Genomic DNA, 12,585 nt, shown 5'->3' with positions numbered 1-12,585 from the left:
AACATAGTGAACAGATGAAAGCGGACTGGAAGAAAAGGAAAGAACAAAGAAGAAGGAATTAAAATTGGCACGTGGTCCTCTAGTGGCCCATTCGAAAGAATAATAATAATAATAATAATAATAATAATAATAATAATAAATAAAATACTGACAAAAATATCTCTAACTTCTACATACAGTGCGAGGGTGTGATATATGTACTATCACAATACTGTGATCTTTCCTACTTTTAAAGACACCACTCAAACTTATTCGTCTACTAATGTCATTCCACGCCATCTCTCCGCTGACAGCTCGGAACATACCACTTAGTCGAGGAGCTCGTCTTCTTTCTCCCAATTCTTCCCAGCCCAAACTTTGCAACATTTTTGTAACGCTACTCTTTTGTCTGAAATCACACAGAACAAATCGAGCTGCTTTTCAGGTAATCCTGGTGAGAGTCCCATACACTGGAACCATACTCTAGTTGGGGTCTTACCAGAGACTTATATGCCCTCTCCTTGATATCCTTACTACAACCCCTAAAAACTCCCATAACCATGTGCAGAGATCTGTATCCTTTATTTACAATCCCATTTATGTGATTACCCCAATGAAGATCTTTCCTTATATTAACACCTAGATACTTACAATGATCCCCAAAAGGAACTTTCACCCCATCAACGCAGTAATTAAAACTGAGAGGACTTTTCCTATTTGTGAAACTCACAACCTGACTTTTAACCCCGTTTATCAACATATCGTTGCCTGCTGTCCATCTCACAACATTATCGAAGTCACGTTGCAGTTGCTCAAAATCTTGTAACTTATTTATTACTCTATACAGAATAACATCATCTGCAAAAAGCCTGATCTCGGATTCCACTTCTTTACTCATATCATTTAGAAAACATAAAGGTCCAATAATACTGCCCTGAGGAATACCCCTCTTAATTATTACAGGGTCAGATAAAGCTTCGCCTACTCTAATATTCTCTGAGATATATTTTCTAGAAATATAGCAACCCATTCAGTCACTCTTTTGTCTAGTCCAATTTCACTCATTTTTGCCAGTAGTCTCCCACGATCCACCCTATCAAATGCTTTAGACAAGTCAATCGCGATACAGTCCATTTGACCTCCAGAATCTAAGATATCTGCTATATCTTGTTGGAATCCTACAAGTTGAGCTTCAGTGGAATAACCTTTCCTAAAACCGAACTGCCTCCTATCGTACCAGTTATTAATTTCACAAACATGTCTAATATAATCAGAAGGAATGCCTTCCCAAAGCTTACATACAATGCATGTCAAACTTACTGGCCTGTAATTTTCAACCTTATGTCTAGCACCCTTTCCTTTATACACAGGGGCTACTATAGCAACTCGCCATTCATCTGGTATAGCTCCTTCAAGCAAGCAATAATCAAATAAATACTTCAGGTATGGTACTATATCCCAACCCATTGTCTTTAGTATATCCCCAGAAATCTTACCATTTCCAGCCGTTTTTCGAGTTTTCAACTTTTGTATCTTATTGTAAACTAGCTGATGTACCCGTGCTTCGCTACGAGATTCTCAGAAAGACTGACGTTGTGGTTTTACTAACTGAAGTCAACATAAGTCATCACAAAAACGTCAGTAGGAATGCAGCGATTAAAGGCAATGTTATCATATAAAAGACTTGATCAAACGGAAATCCGCACTCTTCTGCCATTATTCCGTTAAATATCCACACTGCTCATTCCAATCAGTGCTTCAGAGTAGGGATCGAATAGCTCGAATGCTATGATGAACCAGTGCGTTACGTACCAGTAGTCACCAAAAATTAATGAACCAGAGGAATAGCATGCTAAAGAAGAAAGTTATCTAACTCCCCATCTAATTCCCGCCAATATTCAGGCAGGCTGTTACACTCGGTACGACCGGGCGAGTTGACCGTGTGGTTAGGGGCACGCAGTTTTGTGTTTGTATCCGGGTGATATTGGATTCCAACCCCACTGTTGGCAGCCCTGAAGGTAGTTTTCCGTGGTCTCCCATTTTCACACCGGGCAAATGCTGAGGCTGTACCTTAATCAATGCCACGGCCGCTTCCTTCCGATTCCTAGGCCTTTCCTGACCCATCTTTGCCATAAGACCTATCTTTATCGGTGCGACGTAAAGCAAATAGCAAATAAAAAAATAAAAAATATCACGCTTCGCCACTGTTTTTATGGTACTGCTAACATAGTTACAAGGAGATCTGTTACGTGATCATTAATTTAGAGGCCCAGAAAGGAATTTTAATCATTCAGGTGTGACGCGACGTGTGGAATATCATCATAAGCTGCTGGTTTATTATAGAGCCGGCCTTATAATCTAGAGGCTTCACGTTTGAAAAGGTTCATGAAATTGAAAAAAAAATATGTCATCGACCAACACATGAGTAATTCATAAATGTGGCAGAGGACATGACATGCTAGTCCAGGTCCGGGAACGAGGAGCTCTTCGTTATATAATCAGAGATCATACAGGGTGACCGCAAAGTGGGTTGAGCAATGCTGTGTGATCTGAATTTCATTAGACAATAGTTTACCTCATCAGTGGTGCCAACCACTCAATATGGCACCATAATGATGGTATTTTTTGGTACGATAAACACGAAATTAAGCAGAAACCGAAGTGTACTGTATGTGACAATTTATTTCCTTTATAGGATAACAACTATTTCATGATACCTTCAGCATACGACAGATACGACAGCATAAATAAATACGAGAGTCGAGTCATAAGTCATGGCAACTATTTCTTTTTTGTCGCGAACAGGAGACAACAGGGAAAATTTAAGATATACATTTGGAAATATAGGACATTTACTTATGTATAGTGCCTCAAGACTAATTCTGACTTCAGGAGATTCTCGTAGGAAAGTGACAGAACACAGGCCATTGGTAAAAATTGTTTTATTTTGGTATAGACAGCAAATACACAAGACTACGTACAAAGGACAGGTCTCCACTGGTTACAGATCTTTCACAATAATCACCCAAGGTTTCCACTGTGCGTTGTCAGCGGTGGGGCAGGCGCTGAATACCATTCGCTACATGTGTATCGCTAACGTGTAACACCTCCCTCCGAAATGCTGTCCCCCTGTGGGTGGGGGCGGTAGAATAGAATCCACGGTATCTCCTGCTGTTGTAGAGGCGACTAAAAGGGGCTCAGGGGATCTGAACTTTGGAGCGTGGGTTGGCGACCACGGGCCCTTAGCTGAGTCCTGGCTTGGCTTCCACTTACTTGTGCCAGACTCCTCACTTTCATCTCTCCTGTCCGACCTCCCTTGGTCAACACTTGTTCTCTTCCGACCCCGACGGTATTACGTATGAGGGCCTAGGGAGTCTTTCATTTCACGCCCTTCGCGGCCCTTGTCTTCGTTCGGTCGATGTCTTCAGTTTTCGAAGTGTCGGATCCCTTCCATTTTTTCCCTCTGATTAGTGCTATGTAGAGGATGGTTGCCTAGTTGTACTTCCTCTTAAAACAATAATCACCACCACCACCACTCTCCGAAATACTGTTACGATGTCCTGTTTGTTGGCAAACCGTTGTCCACGTAATGGTTTCTTGACTTTGGGGATTAGATCATAGTCACACACCTAATGCTTCCCGCAGCTCCGCATGGCATTGGCGTGCATTTCTGCCGCGGAGAACTGCTATTTTAATATACGATCGTTGCTCCTGCTGGTTGACTTCCATTTTGTGACGCTCTCACTCACACACTGAACTTGGGGACATGCTTACACCCACACTGTTGTTTACAAACACCATCTAGTGGCATCATACGCAAGTACATACCGTACGTTTCCAAATATATATCTTAGATTTTCCGTATTGTGTCCTGTTCGCGAGAAAAAAAATAGATGCCATGACTTATGACTCGACCTCCGTATTTTGGAACTCAATCTAGGCTTATTCTTATGTATAAAAGCATCACAACTAAATGATTCATGGATATAAAATGAGAAATGACCTATCACTTCAATGTCAAAGTCGTCAGAGCTGACACGTGCATTCAAAATGCAAGTTTTATATTGTAATTTACGAGGGCTGTAGATAAAGTAGAGGTAATAGAGTGCAATATTTAATGAACTAACAAGTACAATTGAGCTTCCGCGGCTCAGCCGGCAGTGCGTCGGTCTCTCGCCGCTGGGTTCCGTGGTTCAAATCCCGGTCACTCTATGTGAGATTTGTGCTGGACAAAGCCATCTTAACTGCGTGGGCGTAGAATTTGAAAAAGTGACAGCTGTTATGATGACAGCTGCAATCTTGACAGGTCCTAACCACGTGCACTTGTTGAACAAGTGAACGTGGCTATCCCACACTACTGCCATCTTAATAGGGCCTAACCTCGCTGGTGCCATCTTAACTACGTGCTTTTGACAGCTGGCAGACCCTAACCTCACTTTTTAAGCACATGGGCCCGGCTAATCTCACTACTGGCATCTTAACAGGTCCTAACCTTACTTTTTTGGCCACGTGGGGGCACGGAAATTGAACAAGTGAACGTGGCTAACCTGACAGCTGTCATCTTGACAGGTCCTAACCTCATGCATTTGTTTTGACGCGGAATTTTGAATTAGTGTGCATGGCTAACCTCACTGATGTTATATTGACAGGTCCTAAAAGCGGAGACGGGACAGGTTTTTCTACGGGTACGCCGGTTTTCCTTGTCATCTTTCATTCCAGCAATACTCTCCAATATCATTTAATTTAATCTGTCAGTCATTAATCATTGCCCCAGAGGAGTGCGACAGGCTTTGGCAGCCGGCACAATTCCTATCTTCGTCGCAAGATGGGGCTTCATTCATTCTATCCCTAACCAGGTCAATCACTGGAAAACAGGTTGTAGGTTTTAATTTTTCAAGTACAATTGTATTTAATTCCTTCAATGTAGTCACCTGCAAAGTCTGTTACCTTTTGTAGAAGATCGTCAAACGCTCCACCATCAGCTGTCATAAGTGGTTTAGGCTTCACTGAAAAGGCGTACGAGAGAATTGAAGAGCGGATAGTTCCACAATGTTTTCCTCACCGAGCCAGAAGTTGCTGTTGCATATCAGCCTACCAAGCCCATTTAAATGGACCGCACCAGACGATCCTACGAGCGATATTTTCGCACCATTCCTCACAGGGATTCACTGTGTAAGGAATGGCATTACTATCACCGCTCATAGCTTAGTCACTTTCACATAGTCGAAGCCAAGGATGAGACTGGGACAGATCAATGAATGTAACAAATCGTTTTTCACTTACTAAAAGACATAGTCTTGCTGATTGATTTTTTGCATGAGCGATGCACAGTTATTGCTGATTACTACTGCGAGCTGTTGAACAAGGCGAGGGTTGCATATCGCCACAAAAGACGGGATCAACCGTTTCGACAAACACTAGGACTCGTTAGCAAGGGATAATCTACATCTGTAAAATCAAAAATAAATTTGTTTGTTAGTTATAGAAATCTACACGCCTCGACTGATCTGGACCAAGGCTCATGAAGCTCTCGGACGGGTCGTAGAGGTACGAAGGTCGGTTAAATATCAACAGGATTTTTGTTCCTGAACATCAACAGTTGGTAGGACTGGCTCCACGCTTCTGCTATGATTAGGCGGGACCGTTAAGACCACCACATACAGAAAGCTAGGCTAATCTAAGCTAAGCTACGCGATGTTGTGAAAAATATCGCTCGCAATGCATTTAAGTACGATGACAAACACAGGCCGCTACGCTAAGCTATACTATGCCAAGCTAAGCTAATCCACCGCCGTCTCAATCTCTATATACTGCCTGCTCTGTGCCGCGAGAATTGCGTTTACAGCGACATTCCAGATGGCGGCACTTACCGCACCCACAGCAAATGTTGGTTAAATGAGAGTTGGTCCGTAACGCCAATATAAAATGAAAAATAATCCTTAACACATTATTAATTGAGAAGGTAATACACATACAGTAATTAACATTTCACATTTGAGCTTAGTTTAAGATACAGAAACGTAAAATATATAAAACCCTACCAGTTACAGTAAATATATTAGTATCATCCCATGCTGCATGGTACATACAAAGTGCAGAATTTTCTCGACACGAGTAACGGAGCACCTTTTTAGTCCTTTTCTTACCGTTATTTACCAGCAGTAGACGCAAAAAAATTTCTTTCACTATTTGGCTGACACTTCGTTCATGACCAGATTTCAGGATACGTTTCACAGCATATAATGCGTGCGTTCGTCATGTCATTAAACCCACCACCCAATCTCACTGAACTAAATAGAACTTCTTTTGCATCTCCAGAAAGTCATCTAGTGGGAACATAAAATAACCGATTTTGTAACAGATAAGACACACATTCCACTATAGATTTCACGGTTAGCGAGACAGCATCTGCCGTCTCATTAGTCAGACACTTCAGTTTTTCACGTTTTGAACAAAAATTCACACAATCTGGATTGTATTGCTGAAAGGCATTACAGTCATCATTTCTGAACTAAAAGGGAACTAGACTAGGAGTCCTGCCATATTCGTATTACCCACGCCCAACGAGCTAGAATAACTCGTTGCCCACGCCACATAGTACCGCGTGATTTGTTCTGACTGCCCGGATATTGTCTTGTGAAAATTATGAATTTCATTTTTTTTTAACGGTCGTTTTTCCTTTACATTTGGCTGCTTCCTTTACATTATTCAGACGATCAATTTCTGGGTTGTCTTCGAATTGTCTCTGTAGTCTTTTAACTTCATTATGGTTACTCATCAGCTGTTATCGCAGTCCCAGAATTCTTAATCGGAGCCTCTAATGTCTAATTTTCTAATCACTGCTGTCATACTTACTCGTTGGAATATTGAAATGAAATGTCGTATGGCTTTTAGTGCCGGGATATCCCAGGACGGGTTCGGCTCGCCAGGTGCAGGTCTTTCTATTTGACTCCCGTAGGCGACCTGCGCATCGTGATGAGGAAGAAAATGATGATGAAGACAACACATACACCCAACCCCCGTGCCATTGGAATTAACCAATTAAGGTTAAAATCCCCGATCCTGCCAGAAATCGAACCCGGGACCCTCTGCACCGAAGGCCAGTATGCTGACCATTCAGCCAACGAGTCGGATGTTGGAATATTGACTTGGATTGATACATCGTTGTTCACATGAATTTCGTATTCGCCATCCAATGTATTTCCTGCGGTTGAAGAGCTTGTTTCATCACCGATTTCTTCGGAAGAAATATCTTGCCGCTGTCTGGTATTTCGTGGAGCTATTTTTCTGGTTTAAAGGTAATGGGGATAATTCGAAGACCGACTAGGCACGCTCTCTGCCTTCAATATATAATTTTTTGGTTTTATCTTTTATCTCCATCTCTAAAATTCAGGCCACAGACGAGAATAATCGGATGCAATCCATTGATTACCCTTGGTTGATCCTTGCCTTGATATAGCGTTAAGTTCTTTTCTGGGGGATAACATGAATCCTCATACGTGAAGAATTTGGATTTCCTGCTTTGATATACAGAGAGGAACACAACAAATAATAATTTTACAACCAGAGATACACACATAAATGCAAACGCACTAGAACACAACAACGTGCGTGCGAAAATAAGTTGGGTGCGTTAGCTGGCGCCCCTAGCGGAGGTTCGTGATACTAAGAGCTCACGCTGAGAAGCATGCTAACCGCATAGCATAGAGCAGGCAGTATATAGGATTGAGACGGCGGTGGCTAATCTAAGCTGAGCTAAGCTAAGCTAGACAGATCGCTAGGCAGGCGATTTTCTTGGCTGTAGCTGGCCTGGCGCATGCGCTTTTCATTTCTGAGCAGTTGGTCTGGCGAGCTGTCGTGTGTGTTTAGTCGTGTCTTGTGAGTCTCTTCTAGTAGTACTTCGATATTTTAATACAATGGATGACGAGCCAAAAGAAGAACGACTAATTGAGGAGGGGAAAATGGTGTCCCTGCCTTTATGATACCTAATCAAATTACTACAGAGACTTGATAAGAAAGGATAATTGTTGGCAGGAAATAAGTTCAGTACCTACTTCAAATTGATTGTAAGTAGGCTACCATTTATAAATTAGCTATATAATCACAATTTTGACAGTTCTAATTGTTTGAGAAGAATACATTTTTCCGGTGGCTTTACGCACATTATTTGCAATTTAGCAGATACAGTTGAGGCGTCTGTTCTGCAACTGTATGTCATGTTCTTAAATATATCAACAGTTACTAAGAACGTGAAAGGTAAAATAATAGCATATATTGTTTTAGGTAAAGAACTTAAAAATTTGTGAAAAAGACTGAGAGACTGTTTTAGGGAGGCACTGATGAGAGAAAAAGAGTAAAAGTGGACAAGAAGGGAAAAAAATGAAATAGTGCAGATTCCACAAACAAATGGAATTCCTTCTGCCTTATATTTCTACAAGAATGTGAGCTATCATTTTAACCCACGCAGTATGACTAGTAATTAAAATATTTTTAAAATATTAAAAATTAATGAAATTATAAGTGAATTTATATGTTGAGTAGGTATATTATAATTTAAAACGCATGTAATTGATTCTAGGTTATAAGAAAGCAAGAACATCTGGATTTGTTATGTTTTGCAGCTAAGACATTATAAACATTTCGCTATTAAAATGAACAACATGAATAATTGCGTGTGAAGCACAGGGACTAGGACAGTTCAATATGCTCTGCTCATTCTCCATAAACAGATCTCCATGTGTCGTTTCTTTATATACGTTTGGATATGTATTAATAGCTATATTTTCCTTACAGCACACATTGAAACATTGCAGGCAGGAAACATACTGACGTCCAGAGATAACTGAAGTAGCCACCCAGATGACTGAGAGAGTCCGGAATGTGATCACCTGTTACATATATCTGATTCGTGCCACCGAGTAATTGATGAAAATGAAATGGCGTATGGCTTTTAGTGCCGAGAGATCCAGATCCCAGGTGCAGGTCTTTTGATTTGACTCCCGTAGCCGACCTGCGCGTCGTGATGAGGGTGAAATGATGATGAAGACAACACATACACCCAGCCCCCGTGCCAGGGAAATTAACCAATGATGGTTAAAATTCCAGACCCTGCCGGAAATCGAACCCGGGTCCCCTGTGACCATAGGCCAACACGCTAACCATTTAGCCATGGAGCCGGACAGAATAATTGATTATTTACAACAGCGAGACAATAAAAGTTATGCCTAGCATAGTTTAGCTTAGCTTTTTATTCGTGTCATAGCAAACCACAGCTTGGCATTGTTTAGCGTAGCATAGTGTAGCGTAGCTTAGCTTAGCTTAGCTTTCTGTGTGTGGTGGCCCTTAGGAGTGGGGAGAGCGTGCTGTTAGATGTTTCCCGCCGTTTCGTAGGAAACGCTCACGATGTCGGAGCAACAGGTGCACCCATCCATTGCACAACGCATAATTATAAAATTTCTTGCTCGTCAAGGAGTTACAGCGCTGGAAATTTGCCAGAGATTGACTGCATATTTCGGTGATCAAACATTGTCAAGGACGCGTGTGTGTAAGGAGTGGCGGAGGAAAATGGGAGACAGCACCAGTGAAAGCCAAGACACGACTGTTCAGATGCCAAGGCTCTTGCAGCCGTTTTATCCTTCGGCGAGGCATTTTGCATGAGCGACGTACAATCAATGCTGCTTACTACTGCGAGCTGTTGAACAAGGCGAGGGTTGCATATCGCCGCAAAAGACGAGACCAACCCATTCGACAATGCGCGGCCCCATACTGTAGCTCTAACTGTCTCCAAGCTACAGGAAATGCACTGGACTACACTTGATCAGCCTCCTTACTGCCCGGACTTATCGCCCTACGATTTCCATTTGTTCGGACCACTTAAAGAAGGTCTAGGAGGGCAACGATTTGAAGATACTGAGAGTGCAGAAGACTTCGTGCGGTGACACAACCCTGTTCTTTTTACGATGAGGGCATCAACAAGCTGCCCATCCGCTTGGACAGATGCATTTCATAAGCACGAAACTATGTGGCAAAATAAATTGTAATTGCTTTGTGTTTTCAATAAATAAATTGGAAAAAGTAAAATCTCGTTTATATTTGACCCACTCTCCTCCGCGTATATCGTCAAAGATTTAATAAAATAGAATTGGTCATAATACGTGATATACAGGTTAGAATGTTGTATGTGTTGACACCATTTTTGATACCAAAGCTCTTAAGCAATAGACTGAACACACGAAAATCCTGCAACTTAGAATAGTAACTCATACAAAGATACAGGACTAAACTCTTCATTGGTACATTCCTACATTTTGGTCTCTGATACAACCTAGCGATTTATTCTCTGGAAAATTAACCTCAATCCCATAAATGAGTCGGATGGATCGTAAAGGTATTTATATCGTCAAAGATTTCACAAAACTGGTCACAATGTGTTATGTTTTGAGCAGGGTTGTCATATACCTGAAATCAAAATACGGGACAGATGTGCGATCGAGGAAATCAACGGGCTCGTATTATACAAGTTATGAGCTTCGTTTCAAAATGATACGTTTATTGTGTTGACATCATAGTGCAGCTTATTAATGCATACACAGACTGAAACTTACAATACCGGGTGAGTTCGATGCGCGGTTAGGGTCATGTAGCTGTGAGCTTGTATTTGAGAAACGATGGGTTCTAGCCTCACTGTCGGCAGCCCTAAAGATAGCTCTCTGTGATTTCCCATATTACACCAGGAAAATTCTGGGGCTGTAGCCTGTCTTAAGGCTACGGTCGATTCCAATCCTGGCCCTTTCTCTTTCATCGTCACCATAAGACCCACCTCTGTCGGTGCGAAGTAAAACAAATAGGAAAAAAGTTTAATTAATTATTTATACCGGTTCTTTCAATTTCAATATATTTTAATTTCTCTGAAGTGAAATTAACAGTTTCTTCATTATTAGGAATTTTATAAAACATTCTGCATGACATTCAAAATAAAATTACGGAAAAGAACAGCTCAGACCTAAGCAAATCAACAGAACGTAATATTTCTCACAGCTGACAATTTCACATGAACATGCGGCGGACTCGTACTACCTCACGTAGCAGTCCGCAATTACGCGTCTTATTCGCCAGGATGGACAACCCGAGAACTGCAAACAATAAGAAAAAAATAATTTTAAAGTCTACGAACTCACACCAGATAAAGAAATCAATGAGTGAAGAAATCTATCATCTTTGAAAGAAAGAAGAAATGCCCTTGCTACTTATCAGAGGTGGAAACATTGGCGTATTTCTCTCTAGGTTTAAAATACGAGACAATTTTCGGCCCGGATAGGATCTGTCCGAGACGCGGGATATTTAACACGAATACGGTACTGTCCTGTAAAATCAGGGACGCCTCTGGCAACCCTGGTGCTGACGCCATTTTTGATACCAAAACTCTTAACGGATGGACTGGACAAATGAATAGTATTGAACGTAAAATAGGAGGGCCGGGCGAGTTAGCCGTGCGGTTAGGGCCGCGCAGCTGTGAGCTCGCATCCGGGAGATAGTGGGTTCGAACCCCACTATCGGCTGCCCTGAAGATGGTTTTCCGTTGTTTTCCATTTTTACACCAGGTAAATGCTGGAGTTGTACCTTAATTAAGGTCACGGCCGCTTTCTTCCCATTCCTAGCCCTTTCCTGTCCCATCGTCGCCATAAGACCTATCTGTGTCGGTGCGACGTAAAGCAAATAGAAAAAAAATGGATGAAATATCTATGATACAATCTCGCGATTTATTCTCTGGAAAATTAATCTCAATTCAATAAATGAGTATCGAATAACTGCTTAAGCGTATCATATTTTCGCAATTTATATAATTTTAAATGAATAACTCAACAGATTGCTGCCAGATTAACTCTATAACCTTGCTGTGAATGATAGTCTGGTTTTATCTGTATACCAAGATCCCTAGAATTTTATTTAATGTTTTTATATTTGCATTATGATGGAACAAACACACACCATTTACGATTTCCCCCTAAATTGGTCTAAAACATTTTTTTTAAAAAAAGTTGATTAATACAAGAAAATCAAATGGACAGACATACATACATTTTGTTCACATACAGTAGATTGTCTTGCTTTTGTGTTATGTTTGTGTTGCACTAGTCCATGAATGTCCTTAATCATGTCCATTTTTCATCTACAGGAACCCCAATGAACATCAAAAACAGGAAAACGTTTTGGCTGGTTCGAAGGAGAGGAATCGCTTTCGGAGCATACTGTGGGATGAATATGACAGCGTGCACCAGAAATACTTGGAGATAAGTAAGTTTATGTTTGATTTTGTAATTACTTGTTGGCAATTACTTTTCTACTTGGTATCTTATTATGGTACTGTGCCTGCATTCCTGAATAAATACCTCGTGTGTTAGAAAAGTCTACTATTTAATTATCTTCACATATAGAGTAGATTAATGAGTTACAAATTGCCGGAACAACTTTTTTAATAATGGGTTGGTTTTTTTATCTTCTTCTTCTTCTTCTCCTTCTTCTTTTCCTACCACTTTTCCCACACGTGTGGCGTCGCGGGTGCGAAGTGCATCGCACATGTCGATCTGGCCCTGTTTCACGACCGGA

At 41.2% G+C, this 12,585-nt stretch overlaps 1 protein-coding gene across 1 annotated transcript in view; it reads left to right on the top strand.

Annotated features, from left to right (window-relative positions):
- LOC136885757 (neuroligin-4, X-linked) overlaps nucleotides 1–12,585 on the top strand; it is a 318,812-nt gene that overhangs the window by 265,136 nt on the left and 41,091 nt on the right. The window contains exon 5 of the mRNA XM_068230342.1: nucleotides 12,155–12,273. Coding sequence (XP_068086443.1) covers nucleotides 12,155–12,273 — 119 coding nt within the window. The remainder of the gene's footprint in view (nucleotides 1–12,154; nucleotides 12,274–12,585) is intronic.

The sequence above is a fragment of the Anabrus simplex genome, chromosome 14 (assembly GCF_040414725.1).
Source record: "Anabrus simplex isolate iqAnaSimp1 chromosome 14, ASM4041472v1, whole genome shotgun sequence".
Taxonomy (NCBI): Eukaryota; Metazoa; Arthropoda; class Insecta; order Orthoptera; family Tettigoniidae; genus Anabrus; species Anabrus simplex.
This window is presented reverse-complemented; position numbering and strand designations above follow the sequence as displayed.